The 25,742-nt window shown below is 36.8% G+C and overlaps 1 protein-coding gene across 3 annotated transcripts in view; it reads left to right on the top strand.

Moving 5' to 3' along the window:
* The first annotated feature begins 17,604 nt into the window (after positions 1-17,604).
* The window catches only part of LOC118185801 (pancreatic triacylglycerol lipase-like), a 52,259-nt gene continuing 44,121 nt past the window's right edge, over positions 17,605-25,742 (top strand). For 2 of the 3 annotated variants that reach the window (XM_035355718.2, XM_035355717.2), the window contains exon 1: positions 17,605-17,805. In XM_035355718.2, the coding sequence (XP_035211609.1) occupies positions 17,676-17,805 (130 nt within the window). In that variant the 5' untranslated portion in view covers positions 17,605-17,675. The remainder of the gene's footprint in view (positions 17,806-25,742) is intronic. The other variant, XM_035355716.2, reaches the window with a different exon arrangement.

Raw genomic sequence — 25,742 nt, forward strand, 5'->3', positions numbered from 1 at the left:
TTCAATTAACATTGAGGAACTAACAATTTTGAGAGCTAATTTTTTAAAATCTGCTCGTAAGATTTTAACAAAACTCCGTGCAAAAATTCTTTTGGCACATCATATGCGACAAAACTATAAATTAAAGAATGTTTGACACCAGTAAATTCCTAAGGAACAGCATTGAAGGGCAATAATTAGTCCAAAGGGATTTGAATCCCGAAGGACTATTAGTTTCGTTTTGGCATTTTGCGTCGGACGGATAAATGTCGGTTCACTTTTCAAACTGTTGCCATAAAATGTTAGAGTCCTGCATTATATTTGAAGAAATTAAATAATGAAAATCTGCGTAAATGTATGTATATTTCTCACATTGTCATAAAATAACGGTACATAGAGTCATCGAATTTTGAATAACGTAATCCTCCAACGAATATGAGCATGTGGAAGACCAAATTTGAAATTTGTTTTATGATCGATTTCCTATTTTTTAAAACTTTGACGAATTTTTGATTAACAAACTCAAGGATTTCAAAGCGAGCAATGGCAACGTTGTGCAGAAAATCATTTTTATCTCCAGCACGTGAGTCTCTGTATCGGAAATTCTAAAGATATACTCGTTTTAAAACTATTTTGCGATATTGCTGTTGCACTGGATCTTATGGTTTAAGTGCGAGGAACATGATATTTAATAAAGAAAGGTAACACACAAAATGTTAAAAAAACGCCCCTTTGGACGTAATTTAAAATCTGAAACATTTCAGATTTTTTTTTTTTTTTTTAATCGAACATTTCACAAGCTGCCATACATATTTTTATATTCGCTACATTACTTCTTTGGAAACTAGTCGTTCGCGCGCCCAGCCGCCTAAAATAGTTATCATAAAAAAGAAAAATATAGTATGTAGTTATTTTAATGAATCCAGCTAGTTTAATTTCATAAAAGTATTCAAAACTCCTAATTAGACATCTCATGATTTTAATACATGTTTATTTACATTACATCACATTTAAAAGTAGAAAAAAAATATTCTTTAGAGCCGTGTTTATTGCTTTAAATCGCTCAGTGTATTACTCAGAAACCTTCCAGATTAAATGTGAAAGTATCTTAGGCTTTACTGAATGACAGCACGCCGGCGCGTTGAAGACAAAACTATTTTATTATCGGCTGCGGAAACACATTGCTTTCATATAGCTGAGATTGTTAATTAAAATTGAAGGATCTTGCATTCGAAGAAACCTTGCATTTTTTTCGAATGGCAACAGTCTCAGTCGCTGAAGATAAAAATATTTTATTTCGAAAAGTATTACTAGTGCTCGCTTTCAAACAGTTGAATTTGTTATAATAATCAAATGCTGATTAAAGTTTTACAAAACATGAAATAAAAATAAAAAAAATCGAAATTCAAAATTCTTGCTTCCAAGTGCACATGTTCGGTTGGAGGGCTTCGTTATTACCTCAAAGGAACGTTAGCTCAGAAGGGCTTTTATTCTCGAAACGGGATTTTGCGTTGTTGCCACCATATATTAGCACCATGCATTATTTTAAAAGAAATTAAATAAAAGTGAATATGCATGAATGTAGGTATGTTTCTCGCAATATGAAAAAACGACGGTACCTAGAGGTATCAAATTTTGAATGACGTAATCCTCCACTCACACATGGGCACATAAAATCCCAAATTTTGAATTTCTAATTTGTTTAAAAAAATACATTTTTATCTCTAGCGGGCGACACTGTGTATCGAAAATTCTAAAGATATGCTGTTCTTAAATATTTGTGGATATTGTTGTTGAATTGAATTTTATGTGGTTTAAGTGCGAAGTATTTAATAAATAAATAACAGAACGTTAAAAAAAACGCCTCTTTGGGCGTAATATAAAATCTGAACGCGTTTACATTTTTTTAAATGTCAAAACATGGATATTTGTGTCATTTAAAACATTTTTATAACTGAAAGTATATATCTACGTCTAGTGGTTGAGGAAAGCAAACGCTGCCGGACGCAGTGTGAAAAAGTACATGATTCATATTTATATCAATTACAAAACTATTATAACTATAAATGAAATTAAAAGCAAAGAACACAGATATTTGCACGGGAATTAAAAATTTCCCTGTTTGAAAAATGATCTTTAAAAAAAAGAATAATTCTGAAATTAGCTGAAAAATGAAATTGCATTTAAGCACTTTCTTCAACTACTCATGCAATAAGACTTTTGAAGCATTAAGAAGCCGACCTACTTGAATTCATTGTAACGAGACAGTTGATCTTACGAAAATAAGCTATTCGAGAAGCATTTTAACAGTCGATTTATTTTACTTATATATTGTTACGTACGGATTTGGTATTTAAATAGCTAATGTTAGTTGAATTATAAATTAAATTGTTTTATTCCTCGTGCAGTGCAGCGCGTGACGAAGATTAAAAGAAAGCTAAGCCGGAAAATTGAAAATACAAGAGCGCGTGCATTTAACATTTAATAAGTATCTCTTTCGAGAAAGTTCCAGAAAGTTCTCGCGCGCGATTTAAAATCTTATAAAAGGAGGAAAACCTCTCAGTTCGTGCTATGTTCATTTTCATCGGACTTGTGCATTCATTTCGTAAAGAACCCGTACGCACGGAATAATATGTTATTGGGAATGTATGAAACCAGGCGTTGCATAGAGTGCCTAGGCAGTATGTAGAATGCCAAAAACCGGACATTAAATTATGAGCTGATTAATATTTCAAACTTTTCTAGGCAGTCTATGCAATGTCAAAAGACAAACCGGCAAAGTATAAAGTATACCCTAATAGTCTAAAACAGACACCTCAAGTTATTACCATCCCACTTTTTCTTCATACTGTTACGAATTTGCTATTTAAAAAGCTAATGTTAGTTCAATTATAAATTAAATGGTTTTATTTCTCGCGCAGTGCAGCGCGTGACGAATATTAAAAGAAAGCTAAGCCGGAAAATTGAAAATACAAGAGCGCGTGCATTAAATAAATAAATATCTCTTTTTGATTTCGAGAAAGTACTGAAAAATTCTAGCGCGTGATTTTAAAATCTTATAAAAGGAGGAAAACATCTCAGTTCGTAGTAGTTGCTGCTTAGTTTGTTGTTGTTTAGAAAACTGCTCTTGTTGATTGTAGCGAATTCGCGGATTAGCTTTCTTTAGCTGTTTTGAATTACGTTCTATTGGACATTTGAGTAGTTAAAAGATAACTACTGTGAGATATTGTAATACTGCATCATAACTTGAGAAAATTTAAGCATTTTGTTGTGATAATAATAAATTTTGTTCATTTTTCATCGGACTTGTGCATTCTTTTCGTAACGAACCCGTACGCACGCAACAATTTTTGGTGTCAGGAGTGGGGTATTGAATGCCAATAACAAGAGCGATGGAAGAACAATTCAGGCAAATGATGACTGCATTTGCTGCTTTCCAAGAAAAGATGGAAGGAGCCGTCAACTCCGTTAAGGAAGATATAAAAGCTGTACAAGAAAAAATGGATGCTGGTCAAATATCCGTTAAGGAAGAAATGAAATTTCTTAAAGACGAGATGAAAGCAGGTCAGGACGAAATGAAAAGAGAAATTACCTACGCAATAGAAAATAAATTTGAGGCTATGGAAGGCAGAATAGACGCGGTTGAAATTAAAGTTGGACAAATTGAAGAAAACGTTTCCTCTGTGAAAGCGCAAATAGAAGACAGAGTTTCGGCCGTGGAACAACAAATAGGTTACAAAGTTGATTCAGTCAAAGAAGAAATAGAAGGAAGAGTTTGTTCCGTTAAACAACAAATCGAACAACAAATTGATGAGAGAGTTTCTGCAGTTGCCAAAGAAATGGATGCTTTAAAGAAATTCGTAGCGTCGGCAGGGAGCGGGAGTGATGATTTTAAATTCTTACCGATGCCTGCTCGTCCATCTCTGAAGCTATCCACATATGATGGGAAGACATCCTGGCAAGTGTATAAGACCCAGTTTTCTATCGTTGCGGATGCGAATGGATGGGATTCCCAAGCTAAGGCCTGTCATCTCGCCGCTTCTCTGAGAGCAGACGCAGCGGATATCCTGCAGACGCTTCCCGAAAATCTTAAGGCTAGATTTCGAAGCTCTATCCGGCGCTTTGGAGCTGCGCTTCGGCGAGAAATGTTTAAAAGACTACAGCAGACTCCAATTAAAATCCCGTCAACAGAAGCTCAACGAAACACTTCAGGAGCTCGCCACGGATGTTGAAAGGCTGTCACATCACGCCTTTTCGGAGTGTCCGACAGAAACAAGGGAAATACTGTCCCTGCAATATTTCATCGATGGCATCCGGGACCATGAAATACAGAAAGCACTGCGAATGGCGGATGTTAAAGATCTGAAAAGCGCTTTAGTGTACGCCATGAAATTTGAGGCAGCCCAGCAAGCCACTCGTAGAGACCGCCACCCAATCAGAGCTGCTCATGTCCAGGAACCAAGGGATCAAGTTACTGTTCGTCTAGACGATATAACCAGACAACTCAATGACTTAAGAAGAAATATCAGTGAAAAGAAACCGACCTTAAAATGTTGGAACTGTGGAGCTGAAGGACACATACGGTGGAACTGCAGAACACCCCAGGGCACGGATGTTAAGACCGCTTCTAGCAAGCAGCAGGGAAACTAATTAGTGGCCATCTCGCGGGGTGGAGGTTGCCAGATAAAGAAAAGCCCCAGTTTAAAGCGCTTCATATTTCTGCAGTGAGAGGCGGCATAATGGACTTTTCATAATAGGACATATTAATGGAATTCCCTGTAATATGACGATAGATACAGGAGCCAACGTTACTATCATCCGAAAGGATTTGGCTCAACAACTGGGAAGCAAACTTATGTGGAAGCCGCCCTGCGTTACCCTCCAGACTGTGTCCGGTGAGAAGATCAACATCGACGGAAAAGTAAACGTTAACATCATGTTTGGAAGTGTCGCTTACCATCACACGGCATATGTAGCAGAGATCACTGATTCTTGCATACTCGGATTGGACTTTCTAAGGAAATACAATTTTTCCCTGGACTTTAAAAATAACGAATTGCATTCTACATCTGAGGACATAGCCCTATTCGGAACTAATGATGCAGTGAAATCTATCCACAAAATTATAGCTCAAGACGATATCACAATACCAGCAAGAACTGAGTTTTTACTTCCTGGATCCATAGCCGAAAATAGAAATTTCCGCTACGGCATCATAGAATATCCCAATAACTGTAATAGCCCAAAAGGAGTACTAGTAGCGTCAACACTCGTCGACCTATCCAGAACGGTTATCCCGGTGAGAGTCGCCAATGTAACTGAGAAGGCGAGAGTTATTAAGAAAGGTGAAGTGGTTGCTGCATGTACTCCAGTAACCAGCGTTGAAAGAAAGAGTAACATCCAAGAATCCGTGTCTTCAGGAAGCATTACATCAGAGTTACTTCAGAATGCGCAATTAAGCGATGAAGAGAAGAATGCTGCCAATCGCGTCATTAAAGATCTTCAAGTTGTTTTTTCCCGCTCGTCTTCTGACGTGGGTCGAACTAGTTTGACACAACATAGAATAGATACCGGCCATCATCCCCCGATCAAGCAACATCCAAGACGTCTACCGTTGGTTAAACAGGAAGAGGTGCGAACACTGTTAAAAGATATGGAAGAAGGCAATGTCATCGAGCCGTCAGTAAGTCCATGGGCGTCTCCCATCGTCCTAGTCAGAAAGAAAGATGGCTCAACAAGATTTTGCGTTGACTATCGCCGGTTGAATGAGGTTACGAAGAAAGACAGTTACCCTCTTCCTAGAATTGACGATATTCTAGACACTCTTTCTGGAAGCAAGTGGTTCTCAACACTTGATTTAAAGAGTGGGTATTGGCAGGTAGAAATACATCCTGACGACCGAGAAAAGACGGCATTTACTACGGGACAAGGGCTTTGGCAATTCAAGGTGATGCCATTTGGACTGTGTAATGCGCCGGCAACATTCGAACGCCTCATGGAGACTGTTTTGAAAAGCCTTTCCTATGAAGCCTGCCTGATATACCTGGACGACATCATCATCGTCGGAAAGAGTTTTGAAGAACATTTAGAAAATCTTAGGAAGGTGCTTCAGAAACTGAAAGAAGCCAATCTGAAGCTGAGTCCCGCTAAATGCAAATTTTTCCAAAAGGAAGTGACTTACCTGGGACATGTCATCTCTGCAGAAGGTGTGCGCACGGATCCTGAAAAGATATCAGCGGTTAAATCCTGGAAACGTCCCGAAAATGTCCATCAGCTGAGAAGCTTCCTAGGGCTTTGCACCTACTATAGGAGATTCGTGAAGGACTTTTCTTCCATCGCAAGACCCCTTCACAAGCTGACAGAGAGCAACCAAAAGTTCTTGTGAACAAAAGAATGCGACGATGCATTTAACAACTTAAAGGAGGCTTTAACATCTGCTCCAATCCTGACGTATCCTCAGCTCGACCGACCATTTATTCTCGACACCGATGCGAGCAATGAAAGTGTCGGTGCTGTTTTGTCCCAAGAAATAGACGGCCAAGAACGTGTAGTGGCATACTGGAGCAAGTGCCTGTCTAAACAGGAGAGGAATTATTGTGTCACCAGGAAAGAGTTGCTCGCCATAGTCAAAGCTGTAGAACAGTTCCATCACTATCTATACGGCAGAAAATTCCTGCTCCGCACCGATCATGCATCATTGACCTGGCTTTTAAATTTCAAGAATCCTGAGGGTCAAATAGCCAGGTGGATACAGAGACTCCAAGAATATGACATCACTATCCGTCATCGTAAGGGATCATCACACGGGAACGCTGACGCCCTGTCTAGACGACCTTGCTCAGAATGCTGCCGATATTGTTCCAGGGTGGAAGGGAAATACGAGCTGCTGACTCCGGTCGCAAGACAAATTACAACATCAACATCGGCTGATCGAGAACCGTGGAGTGATGATGAAGTCAGGAAAGACCAGCTGGAAGATCGTGACATTAAACCCATAATTGATTTAATGGAGTCATCAACCAGAAAACCTACCTGGCAGGACATTTCTATCTGTAGTCCTACAACCAAACAGTATTGGGCACTCTGGGATTCACTTCACATTCGAAACGGCGTCTTATACCGGAAATTCGAATCGGATGATGGGAAGACGTTCCGATGGCAGCTGATACTTCCAAGATCCCGCATTCCTGATGTCCTTAAAGAACTACATAACAGCCCTACGGGAGGTCACTTTGGAATAATGAAGACCTTACAGAGAGTTCGTGAGCGCTTTTACTGGAATAATGCAAAGGATGACGTGCAAAAGTGGTGCCGATCCTGCGATGCCTGTGCAGGTCGGAAAGGACCGAAGAGACGCAGCCGAGGCAAGCTCCAACGTTACAACGTAGGGGCGCCCTTTGAACGTATCGCCTTTGACATCTTGGGACCTCTGCCACGAACTGCTGATGGCAACAAATACATACTCGTTGTTATTGATTACTTCACCAAGTAGCCTGAAGCGTACCCTGTTCCTGATCAAGAGGCTGTCACAGTAGCTGAGGTAATGATACAGCACTGGATTTCCAGGTTCGGAGTGCCTCTTCAGTTACATTCCGATCAGGGAAGGAATTTTGCCTCGGCAGTAATCAAAGAACTATGCAAACTACTCGGCATTGACAAAACTCAAACGACGCCATTGCATCCCCAGTCGGACGGCATGGTAGAGAGGTTCAATCGAACCATCCTTAATAACCTCTCATTAGTGGTTTCCAGAAACCAACAGGACTGGGATAAGAAATTACCACTCTTTTTACTGGCTTACCGCAGTGCTGTCCACGAGACTATCGGCTATTCTCCATCGCAGATGCTCTTCGGTCGTGATCTTCGTCTGCCTTGTGATCTCTTGTTTGGTCGCCCTCCGGATGCTCCTTCATCGCCTGAGGAATATATTCAAGATCTCCAGGCCCGGTTTAAAGCGATGCACAACTTTGCACGAGAGCGAGTCAACTTGGCGACGGAGAAGATGAAGACCCGCTACGACACAAGAGCTACTGAACATCAGTTCCACGAAGGAGACAAGGTGTGGTTGTGGAATCCGACTCGACGGAAAGGACTTTGTCCAAAATTACAGTCACCTTGGGATGGTCCGTACACAGTCCTAAACAGGCTGAACGACGTCGTGGTTCGGATCCGTAAGTCTTCGAATTCTAAACCTAAAGTCGTTCATTACGACAGGTTAGCTCGTTACTATGGCCATAGTACATAATGTAAATAATTGTAAATAGTATAAGACCATGGTCCATTTTGTTTTTACATGTGTATTTGATTTGATTTGTATTTAGTATTTGATTTGCATTTAGTTTTTGATTTGTATTTGATAGCATTTGATTTGTTTTATTTATTGCATTTATTGTTCATGTTGTTTAATATTGTAATGTAATGCTTATTAATGCATTTATGCCACAGTTGTAAGTTTAGCTTCCTGTCCAGGGATTGTACTGCCCGGGACGTGCAATCCTTGGGAAGGAGGCAGTGTTACGAATTTGCTATTTAAAAAGCTAATGTTAGTTCAATTATAAATTAAATGGTTTTATTTCTCGCGCAGTGCAGCGCGTGACGAATATTAAAAGAAAGCTAAGCCGGAAAATTGAAAATACAAGAGCGCGTGCATTAAATAAATAAATATCTCTTTTTGATTTCGAGAAAGTACTGAAAAATTCTAGCGCGTGATTTTAAAATCTTATAAAAGGAGGAAAACATCTCAGTTCGTAGTAGTTGCTGCTTAGTTTGTTGTTGTTTAGAAAACTGCTCATGTTGATTGTAGCGAATTCGCGGATTAGCTTTCTTTAGCTGTTTTGAATTACGTTCTATTGGACATTTGAATAGTTAAAAGATAACTACTGTGAGATATTGTAATACTGCATCATAACTTGAGAAAATTTAAGCATTTTGTTGTGATAATAATAAATTTTGTTCATTTTTCATCGAACTTGTGCATTCTTTTCGTAACGAACCCGTACGCACGCAACAATACTTTGCCCCCAGACGCCAGGGCTTCCAGTGATTACATATTATAGACATTGTCTGCACAGTCTTCAGACAGCGTAACATATCCGCCAATGGCGGATACTGTGTCAGGCAGATATGTTACGACCGACTGCTGGTATCATACTAGCCAGTGTCTTCAGACACTGGCAGTGAGCAGAGCGTTTTTTTTTTTTTTTTTTTTTTTTTTTTTGTATTTTTGGAACAAAGCGTTTTTAAATTTTTTTTTACAGACTTTTACCTTAGTTGACAACAGGTCTCTCAAAGCAGCTTTAACTGCTTAATGTCGTCTGGATATCAGCTTTCGACTACTTAGAACTAGTTTAGACATGTTTTCTGTAAAAGGAGGAAGTTATTTTTGCATAGTTTTTAAGTACGTTTTGCATTCTTCGTTTGAGTGTACTAAAATGGATATAAACCCTAGAAAAAGGGCAAGGATTATTGCATTTCACAGACACACATCCATGCTGTAAATATTGCTTCCGCGGCTGGTGTTGGAAAATCGAGCATATCTCGAATTCTGAGAGGACTCAATGAAACTGGATCATTTTCGACAGAAAGGAAGGGCGATTGCGGAGGAGAAAGAAAACAACTCCACAATCTGATCGTTTCCTACCCTTTCCAATGAATTAATCCATATCAGTCCAATAACTAATACCTTAAAAAGACATCCATTGTTCTGCTGGTATTGATATTCATCCTTCAGTGTACGACGTAAACTTCTCACTGCTAACCGGAAGACAAGAAAGAAAATTAAATAGCAAGTTTTGACTCGTCAAATAAAGCAAAAATGATTATTGTGGGTCAAAATGTACAAATCTAGGACCATAAATAACTGGAAAAAGATCGTTTTCAGCCATTAGATCCATCTGTATGTTCATTCTTATACATTTAACGCTGTTAGACGAAGCAAGGGGGTTCAGTAAGACCTCAACTTATCCAACAAACCATAAAATACCCACAAAAACTTCCTTCTGGTGTTTTTTCACCGCAGACGGCATTGGAGGTGTATTGCCTATTGATGAAATGATGAATTAATCGAAGTATACAGAAATCTTAAAACTCTTCCCCCCCCCCATTGGCGGACTACAACTAAGGTCAGAAGTGGTGGTCACTATATTATGGAGGCACCTAATAAGTGGGCCAACTTTACCTTTTATGTAGGGACGGACAGTTACAACCATGCCTTCTCCGGGAGTCGAACTTGGGACTTTTGTTATCGCAGTCGGCTCCAATCTTAAAATGCACGATCCTGCATTTTTTAAACTTTTTTCCGGGACATTGCAGCATGACTTGGTTCCACGCCACAATTCGAAATTTGTCAGAAGGTTCATGCTGGAAAATAAAATTACTATACTAGACTAGCCTGGAAATTCACCAGACATAAATCCGATCATAAACTTGTGGCACAAGGAACATCTCAAGGAACATCTTAGAAATATGGATTATGCGACAAAAGAGCGCTTTATTAAGAATGTTGCTAAAGTGTGGTTCCATGATAAGGAAGTAAAATACATATGCAGAAGACACTAGTACAGTCGATGCCGAAGCGCATTCTAGAGGTCATTTCTGCTAAAGAAACACACACTTCGTTTTAATTTTATTATTAACACTGAATACACAAATTACCAAAAAATATTGTATGTACATAAATTACCAAAATATTTCTCTATCTCAATTAATTTTCACATCACAGCATATTTTGATTATATTTTTATTTTTAATTCACTTATTTAAACTATACTACTTAACTTAGTTTCTTTTACATACATTTTATTCCTTTAATTTTTAGTTCAAAGGAGCATTTTGCGCCGATTCATTATAAACGGCGAATCACTTTTGAAATTGTTGCCACCATATATTATCGCCCCGTATTATATTTAAAGAAATTAAATAATGAAGAATCTGCGTAAATGTATGTAAGTTTCTCGCATTGTGATAAAACAAAGGTACCTAGAGCCATCGAATTTTGAATGACGTCCGTCTCCACCCGAATATGGGCAACTATAAGCCCAAATTTAGAATTCGGTATTTGTTTTACTATATATTTCATATTTTGTAAAGCATTGAGTTTTTGATTAAGAAACTCAACGATTTCAAAGCAAGCGATGGCAACTGTAAAAAAAAAAAAACTTTTATCTCCAGCGCTCGAGACTGTGTATTGAAAATTCTAAATATTTGCTCTTTTAAATATTTTGCGGTATTGGTGTTGGATTGAATTTTATGGTTTAAGTACGAAGAACAGGATATTTAATAAATAAGGATAACACACAAAAAGTGAAAAAAAAAACGCCCCTTTGGGCGTAATGTAAAATATGAAAGCTTTCAAATTTTCTTTTGTTTATTTATTATATATTATTTCTTTTATAGAATATTTCCTGTTTTATTTTCTTTCTCTTTGTAACTGTAACGAAGATAATACGATAATATCAAATTAACAACTATAACAACAACAAAAAGAGCTATATATAGTGAAAACTCGCTATAGTGAACCCGATTTATAACTATACCTCAAATATGAGGAAGAAAGTTTTGGTTGAGTCCAGGTTTTCATACATTTAATGTTATTTTACACCGCTATAGCAAATCTCCAAAAGTATAAAAATCGAACTTACGGGAATATCTCTGACTGAAACTTTTTTCAAAATTTTTTCCCAGAATCTTCCATGTTTAGCCTGTTAAGATGACGTAAAAAATTTTTATATATTACCGTTCTTTTATCTTTTCCTTCACGTTTCTTTCTATTCTAAACAAAAATACGCAACAACCATATCTTATGAAATGAAATATATTACTCCACGGAAAATAATTGCTTATTATTCTAAAGTTGTATTTTAGGGTGAGATAAGAATTTAGAGGGAAGAGTATTTGAACTCTTTTAAATAAGTTTCCAAATAAAATTATTAATGTATGGCGGAGCTTAAAAAAATAAAACCTAATTTAATATTTGCGATTAGCACTTAATATGACGTATGTTTTAAATTTAGATTTACTGTTCATTTTATTTGTTGGACGTGACAGTACTAATGATTTTTCTTGTAATTCATCAGCAAATTCTTCACTTTATATATATACATATATACATTCAAATTGAATTAGATTATCTACTTCACAGCATTTTGCCTACTTTAGACCAAAGGTCTTTAAACTTACGGAAACCTTGGAACTATAAGAGTTTCTCGAGAAACCCCCATCCTACCCTTAGAAAAATGTTTTAAAAATAATATTTAAAGTAGATCAGCATATTATACGTACTTTAAAGACAATTAAAAAAGTATTACATATTTTATTAATCATTTTTAACATAAAATTAGCGTAATTTTATTCATTAAATTTACTGATGCTCCAGGTGTCACCTACGGTGGGGTGTGCTTGCACTTTTTACACAAACTGTCGAAGTCTAGCTCTATTGATGTTATATGTAATCATATTTCATAGTATGTAATTTAATTGTTTCTATATTTTACTTTTATTACCACATGTATTGACAAAAAGTTTCACTTGAATACTTTGTTCCGAATAGCATTAAAATGTTTATAGCTTTGTGAGAAACTTCTGGGTATTCTGCATGAACCTGCAAACCAAAAATATAGGAGCTGCTCTTGCTTAAATTTAGATTTTAACGCCGAATCTGTTTTATATGTCAATAAGTTGTTCCCTTTCCTTCATTGGAAAGATTCTCTATGTATACGAGTCAGTTTCCCTTAGAAAGTCCTCCATGAAGGCATCGCTCCCCTAAGGAAGATAGCTCTCGAGGCTTTGCCGTAATCATATAAACCAAACCATTATCAAGATTTATCGTAGTACTCGAAAGGATTTTTTTTACCCAGTCATACTTAGTTTGTTTTCCGGGAAATATTCTGTTATGGTTTTCCTCAATTGAAAAAGGTTCTCCAATATATAATTTTTAACGCTGTCGTCTAAATTCAATTCATTTTTGAATAGAACACTGTTTAGTTTTGTAAAGCATTGCACCTCATCTTCTTTCACATGTTAAGCTTTAAAATGAATGCATTATTTTTTCCTTTAATTCTTATAATATGTACATCCAGTCCTTAAAGTGCTTACTTCATTTAGAACGTCAGCAGCCCACACACAAAGCTTCTGATTAATTTTGAAAGATAATTAAATATATATTTATTTATAAATACTAATCCATTAGTATGAGTACTATCTAATTTTTTTCTTCGAATTTTTATTTTGACTGGAACCCCGTGGTTTGACAAGTGGGTTCCGCAGAACACAGTTTGAAGATCACTGCTTTAAACTAAAGCTTACTTTCACAAACTTATATTAATTTTATTTTGTTTACATCTGCATACTCTTATCTTTTTAAAGAATGATCTAAATTCAATTTAAAAAAATTATGTCCTTATGAGTAGTTATTTATTTTATTAATTTATATTATACACACACATATGCATTTTCTAAAGTTGTATGTATCGAACCTTCAGGCTCTTGAAGTTCGTTTATGTCGGGGATTGGTTGTAAAATGTTTCATAATTATTATTTTAGTTATCTGTGAATAAATATAAAATTTCACGAGCTCTAATAAAGTTATTCTAGGAAGCTGAAAACTGCCTAATCTACTTCTGTCAATAAAAATGGGAAGAATCTTATAACCCAGGGAGATGACCTACTAAACTTCGGTAAGTGAGGTAATCAGCATTACTTGAGAAAAACTGAAATGCCCCTACTGATGCCTCTGCAACGAACATGAAAGTCAGGTTTCTCCTTCATCCACCATCTGAAAAGTCTGTTTCGAGGTTGACAGCCTTTGTAGGTGGGGTCAATTGAAACTCTGACCCATCAAGTTTTCCGTCTCGAGCGGCTGCAGTTCAGAGAGTTCTTTTTTATTTCTGTTCTCTGAATCGCAAGTTTTTAATCTTATTCTGCCATATTTGGCGACAATGCGCAAAGGTTATTTAATTTGGCGATCATAAAATTCATGTTTTTTTAATCGTCAACTATAGTTTGGAATGCAAAAATTAATACTTAATTAATAGTTAAATTGTTAATTCAGCTATGAGTGAAGTACAGAAGTCGTGAACTAAAGCCCGTGAAGTAATGAGTAACTCGAAATTTTTAAAAGAATTTTAACAGGAAAAATATTAAAAATTTGTTTAAGCTATTTAGATTCTGATAGCATGCGCAGAGATTATGATACGTAAAATATCCATACTGTCTTTAAACTCTCATAACTTTTTATGCATTTAGAAAATCATGAAAGCATTTTTACGTATTTAAGAAACCATTTTTACGCATTTAGAAAATTTTGTAAGCATCTCTGAAATTAAAATCAGAGATCCTGAAGTGCATTCTTTTTTAATGGCACTAGCCGTTTTATACTTTGACCGCTGCTAAGGCTAGAAGTGGTGGTCATTTTATTACGACGGAGGCACCTAATAGTAAGCGCCACTGTTACCTTCTATGAAGGGACAAACAATTCACATCCATGCCTTCTTCGAGATTCGAACCTGGGACCTTCGGTACGGTAGTCAGAGTCATCAACCACTTCCCTGTCTTAAAATCTCTGAACCTCTGTTTATTATATAGTCTTTTTTATAGCTACCTCAAAATAAGTGTAGTCTACGAAAAAAATCTACAAACAATACCTACAAAAAATCCACAAAAAATCTACAAGAATCAACAAAAATCTCCAAAATCTGCAAAAGTACCAAAATCTATAAAAAACATTTCATTTAATATTCACAAGGAAGTGATAGATTATGAGTTAATTTTAAAGGCCAGGTTAAAGTTTTTTTTTTTACATAGATAATGTAAGTCAGCATGAGCTCTGTTAAATAATTCGAGATTGTGTAGACTAAAATTTAGTTTTATACATATGTAATATACTGTATTTATGTAATATACTGTATATTTTATGGGGACGGTTGTTTGTTAATTCAGTTATGGTAAAGCATTCAAGTTACTTATCTAACTGGAAGAATGCCTTTGCGAAAGACTTAAGAGAGTATAACTCGTATATACATTATATATATGGAAAAGCGTATAAACGACTATGTTTCATTCATCAGGATCTAAACCTGGGTCAAACTACCATGATTCACTTGTCTTAAATTCTCAGCTGTCAGTGGCGTTCTGTGGAAGCTAAAGTAGTGCTTTTTTCGGCTCTTGACAAACATCACTTCGATTTCTAAAATTCATGATACCTCAGCTGCCTTCATCTACAATCATGACAAAATTGTTTATTTTCAATTTATGCTTTATGGCATAATATCATTTACCATCACATTCCAGAAACTTTATTGCCGTTTTTGTTTCGAAAAAAATACTCGTATTTGCATACCATTTAATTTTATCGTGCATGTAACGCGAAGTTAAAAACTTCTTTGACAGTCATCACATACAACTTTTATGAGAAGAGTTAAAGAAGGATATACGAATTGATAAGACTGGTGCACCGCGCATATTAAGGCGGTATATATCCAAAATATTTGTTACTATAAAGAATCAGTCTTAAACAGTTTGGAGGAATCTATGTTCATCGATGCACAAAAATACTCCTAAAGAAGAAAAGTGCTTCTGTTCTGAATAAAAAAATAATAGCAGTGAAGGAAAAACTTTTCAGTTAGAAAGTTATAATCATACTAATTAACAAAACTACTACACTGCATATAGAGGTGAACTTTTGCTATGTTTAAAACTCTCTTCTTTGCTTTTCCTTTTTGGTAAGTAATTTGTTATACTCAATTAATATTTCCTTCGCTTGATTCACTGTCTGGTAAGCGCTACTGATTTTGAGACTGAAATTGGAGAAGTGCATTTTATTATTTTAAAAAAAATCAGTTCTAATTTAAAGCATTGAGTGTTTTTATTCAAATTTCTTTCTAAAGTAGTTGTATACGAAATGTGACAGAACTCGAAGCAGATAATATATTCAGGCGAAATCAGAATGTCTGCGTTGGAAAATGGTAAAAAAGAAGGGAAAGAATATTTTCAGAAGAAGTCTTTTCACACTGTCGAATGATTCAGTAGAAATTTCTACAATACAGACAAATGTCTTAAGCACATTTATAAATACTAATGAAATGATAAGCGCGATTTTATTGGAATTGCGGCTGTTCATTTTCGAAAAAACATTGTAAAGTAGACATATAATATTTATGAAAATACATACATTTTCTTAGCTTTTGTAATACACAGTGTTTAAATTTTGTTTATATTATATTCACTAATAAGTATATTTTTATATAAAACTTGAAGGTTACAAATTAATATAATTTAAAGAGATTAAAAAACACATTTTCTGTGAAAAGAAAAATATAATCTTAAATAATTACGAAATTAATACGATTTCCTCTATTTTTTAACTTCAGTTTTTGAAGTAAAGCAAATAAATTTAAATTTTTTTTTTTTTTTTTTTTTTTTTTTTTTTTTTTTTTTTTTTTTTTTTTTACTTTAAGCAAAGCAAATAAAGATAGATATCAAAATTCGTTTACGTTTTACTATTTCTGGAAATATGTGCCAAAGACTGCTCTGCCTCTTTTATGAAGATTAGTTTATTACATTTTATGACACTGTTTATTTCTTATTTTTAATTAATTAATAAATAAAAATCTTACTAAGAGATGCATTTAACACTTTCATATTTCTCAGACTTGAGCTGCTTATCGAAGTCTGCAGAATTCTGAAATAAAAAGAAAATCTGAGCAGTGGTTAGTTTTTTTAATCATTTCTGTAATTAACAACGGCGAACAAAAAAGTAAAGAAGATAATAGTTAAAATTTGTGTACATGCTTTTAGTATTCCCTCTGCTAGATCGAAAGAAATAAACCTGAAAAAATAGTAAAAAAACAGGTACTTAAATATTAATATCATAGAATTTACTCCAAGAGGAAACCTTAGAACTATTTCGATTTCCTTAAATCAAGTGTTCTTTGTTACTTCCTCCGTTTCTGCAATTCATGAGAAGGAATCGAATCTGAAATATACCTTCAAAAGTCTGAAATAATATTAAAATTTAATTAATGTACGAAAAATAAAAACTAGATTAAAATACCTACTTGAAACATCAAAGAAACATATAAACTATTAACATTTGGTTCGAGTTCTATAAATCGATAGGTACTATATTCTATAATTTGTAATTTGCTGGAATGATGAGCCCTATCATAACGGAGTTCTGAAGTGCATGATTACTGTCGTTTTAGGGGAGAGTTTTACGTGAGAATAGCAAACAACTTTATGAATAACATATAATTTTCCTAAACGGATGATATATTTTGAATTCATGGAAAGATACCATGTCCTTCTAGCACATTTTTCCATAGCCGCAATTTTCAGTTATTCCTTTCTGACAGTTAAAGATTATTTTAAAACGAATTTACAATTCACAAAATTTTTCGTTATAAAACTTCCTTTTTATTTTTACTCTGTATGTGTGTGGGCAATCGCAAATTAAGAGTGCAGTTTTTTTATCCCATATTTAAAATGTCCCAAACGGCGTATCTTCATCAGCATGTTTGGCGATATATATCACTTACTTTGGCGACAAAATGTGATGAAGAATCAAAACATAACTAAAGAGATGTCCCGCCAGCGACTATAGCAACCACTGCAAGGATGCTTCTTTTTCCGCCCTCGAGGTTAGAGAGAAGTTTCGCAGAGAGCCGAGGAGGACTTAAACCTCGAAGTTCACCTGAGCTTCGATGGACATACGGCTTGCGTGGGCTACTGTCGTGCTAATCATCCACTGTGCACCGGCCAAGCAGGAAGAGGATGTTCCAGAGTCCAGTCTGAAGGTGGGGGCTCCCCCTCTTTTGGCGCCCCCTGACCCAGGTAAGTGTTTTAATTGATTCATAGTTGGAAGGAATGGAATTGAACGGAAGTGACCGTGAAATGAGTCGGTCAAGGCCAGTTGAAGAACGGGAAGGGATTTCTGATGTTCGTTTATGTTTTCTTTTCCGAATAAGCGAAGTTTCTGTAATGTGCGTTCTAACAAATTCTAGATATTAGGATTTGAACTTTCTTAAATAGCACATTCCAGTTCTTGGAACTATAAAATATTTGCAAATGTTCAGATGTTTTAAAATATTCTTCATGAAATCTTTTAAGAGAAAGTATTCTTCAAATCTGCAGCCGAATCATTTACATCATTCTGCAAATTAATTGTCCTGGGAATTGCAATAATTTCATACACCAATTATATTTGGAAATGTGTACCTTGTTATACCAGTTAATGATTTTGAATAGAAGAAATAATATTCGGGTTCATATAGAGTAAAATTCCAGTTATTGAACACCGACTAAGCGGATCTTTGTTCTCGTTTCTAGTCCAAGCAAAATTAAGTTCTGTATTAATTTATTTACTTTTGTGTTCTTCATTTATTTAAATAATATAGAAAAGCTGTAATATATGTCTTTTGAGAAAGTTATAAAATGCTTTACATTAAGATACATTGAATTGTAAATTGCTGTAAAATGTTCGTCAAATAACATTGTATGTCAAAGTATGGAACAAAGCAGTAATGGAAAAGAAATTTTATACTATATATAGGCTTACGGTTCTTCGTTTACTCCTTGGGTAATTTGGTTCCTCCTCGGCTCTTCGTTTACTCCTTGGGACGTAAAATAATACATTAGTTTAATTTTCATTAAATAGACATAGATTATATGTTTCATTCAATGCAAAAGATAAATAATTTTTATGCAATAAAAATAAAAATTATGCATTTCGTTTTGGGCCTACATAAATCAAAATGAATGCTAAATATTAATTTAAATAGAATGGGTTCAAAATAAAAACTTCTAATTTCATTTCAATTCTGTCGAAAACGGTGTGTTTTGTATTTTAACTCGCAAAATTAAAAATATAATGAAACTTTTCGTTACGAATTACTTTACAAATACTTTACGAAAGGGAATAGTATTTCTTCGATTATGAATTGCTCTTGAGTATCATTTAAGGCGTGTGTGGAGAGACAAAATAAAATCATCTAGTTTTTGGGGAGGGGCTCAAGGCGGACACTGGAATAGTAAAGTAGTCATCTCAGTAAGGTTTCACTACATTGTGTTTTTAACTGCGTAAGTTCTATTGAAATAAAATATGAAATTCGTTGTTCGATTCTTAAAGGTACCATTTCAGATGTTAAGTTTTGAAAATTTCATAGCATATTTTGACGATGCGGTTTGATATATATCGGCCAAATTAATTGAGCATTGTAATTTTTCATCAACGAGCACTAATCTTGTGTTTGGAAAAAAAAGAAATAAACAAACGTTCGAGAGCTAATTATAGCTGAGTGCTTAGTCACAGTTTTGAAAATGGCTTTGCAAAAATAAAATCCATAAAGCTTCTCCGTTAAGTTTTTCACATTCGCAAAAATTATTTTCTTTAATTAATGACATAAATTCCAATACAGTTCATCCAAATGCTTTCAGAATTCTAATAGCCTATTTTTTTCGTTTCATTATCATGCGTTAAAGTAAGTCACTTGCATTAAAACTAAGTCCACATTTAGCCGGCACAAGAAAGACAACCTATTAAAATCCAGGTAGCACGTGTCACGTGTTCTATTTAGTCCGGATACCTGGAATTCTATAATAATTACAATAATGTTTCACGTATAATTCTGCTTTCAGAGAACTCCATTATTAAGAAAGAAGTAATATCACTGAAACTTTTAGCAACGAAATTCTTATTTTTAAATAACTTTTTCCGTGGGTAACCAACCTCATAGAAAAATCCTATTTCTTTCAAATTAATTTTAGTTTGAAAAGATGAACTCATAGTCATAATCTTTTAATAAGGTCTAAGAAAGTATACATGCATCTTAGCACTACTATGAATTAATCATAAATTCCATAAAATTTCAAATACGTTGTTGTTACTTATCTTAACTGGTAGCCATTAGGCTAGACCAGATCCATGAGTCCAAGAACCGTTAATAAATCCAAAACGAAATTAGGTCTTTTCAATAGGCCCTTCTTTCACTTTCAAATAAGTGAGAAGATGTTCAGGAGTGAAATGATCAGTATTACATTTCCTACAGATGGGGTAGACCTTGCTTGTATTTCATGCGTTATACACGGAGAAAACTGCAAAAATACTGTGCAGCCATCCTGCTCGCCAGGATTTGAATTCAAATCGAAGTATCAGCGTTTAGCAGTCTTATGCACTCTGCCGCTGGTGAATTTGTCAAGATAACTGTATGCTTCTATGTAGCTAAGAGCCGTGATAAAGTCAAAGAAAATTAGTTGCAAGATCCGTGTTTCTCCGTAATTCCTTTTCGCATCAGGAACATGACAACTAAGCAGCTGAATTTAAAACTTGCAGAAACTTCTGAAACTTTAAAATTGCTATAAATCACACAAAGAAGGCTCAATGAGAAGTCTTTAAGTTAGAAATCCAATGATTTGACCAGTGACAGATCAATAAAAGAAAAGCCTGTATTGGTATAGATAAGATTAGAGATGGAGTTAACGGCCCTATGTTTTCTTCAAGGGGTGGTACGAAGATATCTGATTCTATATACATTTTCATATGGAGGAAGCTAAAATTATGAAATATTCCGCCAGTACGATGGAATAATTGGAATAACGGGATATCTGTTACCGATAGGTAAAGGTAAAGGTAAAAGTATGGGGGACACGACAAATAATGATCCCTGAAAGTACTTCCTCGCTCACATTCTACAGAGGATATCTAAACTAAACTCAGTGACGCAACAGCCCTAGTGGGCCAAGGCCAGCAGTGCCCCGAAATCTGCTTTCTTGACCGTGGGCCCCGGGGTGCATAAGCATATGCCCTGAACATCCCCAAGCATATCTCTAAGCGAACTTGGAACTTGCTACCCAAACGAACTTTTTACCGACCGAAGGGATGGAAATAAAAAAAATGAAAGGCTGAGTCGACCTTGCCCAGCCTGGGGATCGAACCCCGGACCTGTAGTGCTGCTGCGCGATGCGCTAGGCATTGCGCCACCGGGCCTCGACAGAAGATATCTGCCTGTCCAAAAATATCTAGATGAATTCTTTAAATTCTCTCATCAGTCTGTTTAGGAGGTGGGTTTTTTGCTCGATAACGCCCCCTGCGAGGTAGGATGTGTGTCAGCTGAGCTCCCTTAAAAAGCATTATTAACCGCAGAAATATCTACCCCACAGAAGAAATTTTTATTCCAAATTGTGCGCGAAGTGTTAACCTACATGTGGATACCTAAATTTTGTGTTTGCGACAAAAATTAGCGAAGTTATAAAAGTTTTTGTGAAAATTACAAAGGAATCCGTCCGCCGCACTTCAACGGTGTTTGTACTTACCAGCATAACGGTCACCTCGACGAAAACGTGCCGACGATCTACCACGTGGCGACCGGGGTAGGCCTAAGTTTTCAGTGTAACTGTAGTGCCCAAAAGTGCTTATTTTTTCAAAATTCAAAATCTCGCGATCTACTCGACATAGCTACTCCATCTGAAGAAGACTAAGGTAGGACTGTTATTCTCCTTCCATTAATATACCGCAATAGCCTGTAACTGAATTTTTTCAACATTTGATATCAGGACTTAGAATATTCTTCGACCATTCTAGCGTCTCTCTCAGTTAATATTTTGCTTATTTTGTTAAAATTCAATAACTTGGCCCTTAATTACCTTAGCGAACTGCTCTAAAGATGTTTTTAACTGTCTAATAGTTTTCTTTCTGTTTATTGCATTTATGTTTATTTCAAATTATTTTTTGCATTTGGGTATCTTTAATTACATGCACTGTTAACATTATATGTTCAAGGTATTTTAATACCAAGTGTAAATTTTACTTATTTTTGTAAAAATCAATAACTTTGACCTCATACGCCCTAGAACAACCATCTAAAAAGTTTTTTTTTTTTTTTCTTTTTTTGCATAGAATTTAATGCTTGTTTAATTTACTTAAATGTTTTTCATGTATCAGTGTTATTCCATGTTCTGATTATTTACTGCCTACTGTATTGTAAATTTTCTTGCCAACATACCCTGTTTTATTTTCTTGCAAAAGCAGCACAGGGTCCGTCCTTACGGTTTGACAATTGTTTAATTTTGTATTAATTTTTAGCTTTTAGTTATTTCTGATTGCTTAATCAACCTTTTTAACTAACATTTATTGGTTATAAGTGCCTCTAGTGTGTTTTTCGATAATTATTATCTGGTTCTGTTTATTAATTTGTATTAATTATTACATTTATTTTGTTTGATCTTGTGTTTTCTCATTTGAATGCAGTATAATATGGAACCCTCTTAAGATCCTTATTTGCATTATAATGTGCTAAAATATTATATTGTAATTGCATTAATTGTAATATTTATCGGACTCTTCACCATAGTGTATTCACCATACGGCTGTTCACACGTTTCTAAAAGGTCATTCTGTTAAATGTAAATAATGCAGCTACAGTGAGCTCATATTACGTGCCACTACTATTACCTTACAGTGACAATTTTAGAGTGCAACATTAAATTTATCTTAGATCATCACCCCAAGTTCAACTCACCACTATTAGCGATTTAGCCTCAGCACACCAAATAGTGCGCACAGTATTACACGGAATATCATGTCTCGTGCTTCAGTTATTCCAGCTGATAGTGATTCCACCTCTACATCGCATACCATAATAGACGCCTCAGCAGTACTTACATCGGACCTGACCCACGTGGAGAAAGTCACCATCCTATACAAGGATATCAGGCAGGTAGCGACTACGACAAATCGAGGCGCCAAATTCCTTCTGTCAACAGATCTTCGAGGATGCCTACTAGATTCACTGGCTGCACTCCAAACGCTGGCCCTAGAGGGTCCGGAATTCACGGTTAAACCTGCAAAAGTTGACACAGGAGTAAACACTTCAACAGTGTTCTGCTGCGAAATTTCTCATACACAGCAACTAGCGTCAACTGCTCAGCAGCCACACGATCCCCATACTCCAACACCACCACCAGCAATCACATATCCGACATTTGCGGAGATTGCCCGGAAAACTAAAAAACCGTGCCTGTACATACGCCCAAAAACAGACATTACAGACGCAGAGCTAAAAGAACAGCTCAACGCCAAATTGCCTCTCTCCAAGTTAAAAGTCGGCGTTGAAAGAGTAACAAAGAGCAACAAAGGCGGCTTTGAAGTAGTCTGCAAATCCAAAGAAGATGTCGCAGCCCTTGAACAGCAGATCAAGCAGACAGAAATCCCTGCGGACATCAGCAGGCCAAAAATGCGTAAGCCCAGGTTCGCGGTACATGACTTGCCCGAAGCAGCAAATCCCGAAGACGTACTTGCAGAAAATAGCGGTGCCTCAAATATGCCCAGCCCCACCTTCAGGACTCTCCACCGACTCCAAGAGCGCCGCAAGAGCAGGGTCAAGCGGATATTTGAATGTGAGCCCGCAAGCTTTGAGGCCATCATGCGTCAGAGAAAAATCTTCCTTGGCTGGCAGGCCCACCGAATCACTGAGCATATTGGCATCAAGCGATGCTACAGATGCCAGCAGTTCGGACACACACAGGCCGACTGCAAAAGCCGCAAGCAATTCTGCTCCTTCTGCGCAAACAATCACGGAGTTAGAGAATGCAACACTCAGATGCCACAATGCATCAACTGTAGAGAAGCTAACTACCGCTACGGGGACAGATACAACATTCACCACCCAGCGTACCATTCAGACTGCCCGCAATACCAGCGAAACGTGCAGAACATCCGTAACAATACGGAATACTAACAATAAGACAATGGCAAATACTACAAGAAGCAGACAGAATCAGCAACCCCCAAATGTACAGCATAACAATACACAGTTGGACATCAACAGTACGCAATCGCGCAGACAGGACGCAATACAATGTTTGCAGATAAATCTGCAACGCGCTCGTGCAGCAACGGCACAGGCAGCCATATACACCACCACAGAACAGATCGACTTCCTACTAGGACAAGAACCTTATTGTTTACATGGCAAAGCTGTGGGCTACCCCCTACAGTGGACTGTTTTCCAAAAGGAAGATACCAACGAGCCGCCAAGAGCCATTATAGTAAATTGCAACCCTATGTGGACCCCCACTGTAATCATTGCGGAAAGGGACATAGTGGCCATCCTGCTAGAGGTGCACAATCTGACAGCAATCATAGTCTCCGTGTACTCTCCGCCAAAGGCAGATATCGAAAACAGTATCTTGCAAATGCAACAACTGATGCGAGAGCAAAAAATAGACAACGTGTTGATTGCGGGAGACTTTAACTGTCATAGTACAACATGGGGATATGCTACCACAGAGCCAAAGGGACGTACCCTGGAGGATTTTATTTCAAGCAACAACCTGATCTTGCATAACCAGCAAGATGCGCCACCGACTTTTGATCGCGTCCACTCAAGAGGGTGGCCGGACCTTACAGTCTCGACCCTTCAAATGGCACAACTAGTACAAGATTGGATGGTCGTGGAAGGCGTAAGCCTTTCCGACCACAATTACATACTATTCACCATTGCCAGAGCCACAGAAACAACTATCATCAGAAGGTACAACCTACCAGGTCGCAAGGTCAGGTCATTCGTTACAGCTATCAAATCACGCCTGGCACCCTTTAGCAATCGAATTGAGCAAGCAACCACTAGAGAGGAACTACATGTACTCACGAGTGAACTGATGTCAACCATTAGGACGACTTGTGACGACATCCTACCAGTACGAACAATACGACGGGTCACCACATTAAACTGGTGGAATAGCCAATTACGCGCGCAACAGCAAATGTGTCGTGCCTTAAGACGACGGCTAAAAAGTGAGCGACGACTGAGCATCACCTCTAACACACTCACTATATATCAGAAGGAAAGGGCCCAATACAAAAAAATGATCATTACCGCCAAACTGGACAGCTGGAGAAAGTTCTGTACAGAAACTACAAATACCTACGGCATACATCACAAGATAGTGGCGGGAAAGCTGTTCAAACAGGCCTCCTTTCATCTCCTGCCAATACCTAACACCAATGAACACCTTACTGAAGCTACATTTACAGAAGTGCTCAACACGGTCTTTACGAAGGACGATCCTACAGATGACACAACGACACAAGCAACCATGCGTAACCAAACCCTGGCTACAGATGCCATGAACGATGCTCTTTTTACAAATCAAGAAATCCTACATGTCCTGCGACAGCTACCGCAAAAGAAAGCACCGGGGCCAGACGGAATAAGCTATCGAATAGTTAAGATCGCAATACGGTCGCACGTCAACCTCTTCCGTACCCTTTTCAACAAACTGCTTTCCACTGGCACATTCCCCAGGTGCTTCAAAATTGGTCAAGTTATTCTTTTCCTCAAAAAGAATAAAGACCCAAAAAGAGCGGACTCCTATCGTCCAATATGCCTACTATCAGCGCTTGGTAAGACATTTGAAAAGTTACTCATGAACAGACTGCGACACCACCTGCATACTACCAAATACTTAAGTGGAAACCAATACGGATTTAGAGCAGGAAGATCAACAATCCACGCACTCATGGAAGTCAAGGAGAGCATTTTAGAGAACAAATTTACCGGCCACCACACAGCATTCATATCATTAGATCTAAAGAGTGCCTTTGACACTCTGTGGTGGCCGGCCATTCAACATGCCCTGAGAGAGGCAAAATGTCCACGGAATATTTACCACACCCTGGAGAGTTACCTTTCAGAGCGAAAATTGATTCTACCGCATAACAGCGGTGTCATCCAGCAAGACCAAACCCAAGGATGTCCGCAAGGTTCCTGCGC

Source organism: Stegodyphus dumicola, chromosome 3 (genome assembly GCF_044657685.1).
Source record: "Stegodyphus dumicola isolate Sdum_Otavi_A_Nest chromosome 3, ASM4465768v1".
Classification (NCBI taxonomy): domain Eukaryota; kingdom Metazoa; phylum Arthropoda; class Arachnida; order Araneae; family Eresidae; genus Stegodyphus; species Stegodyphus dumicola.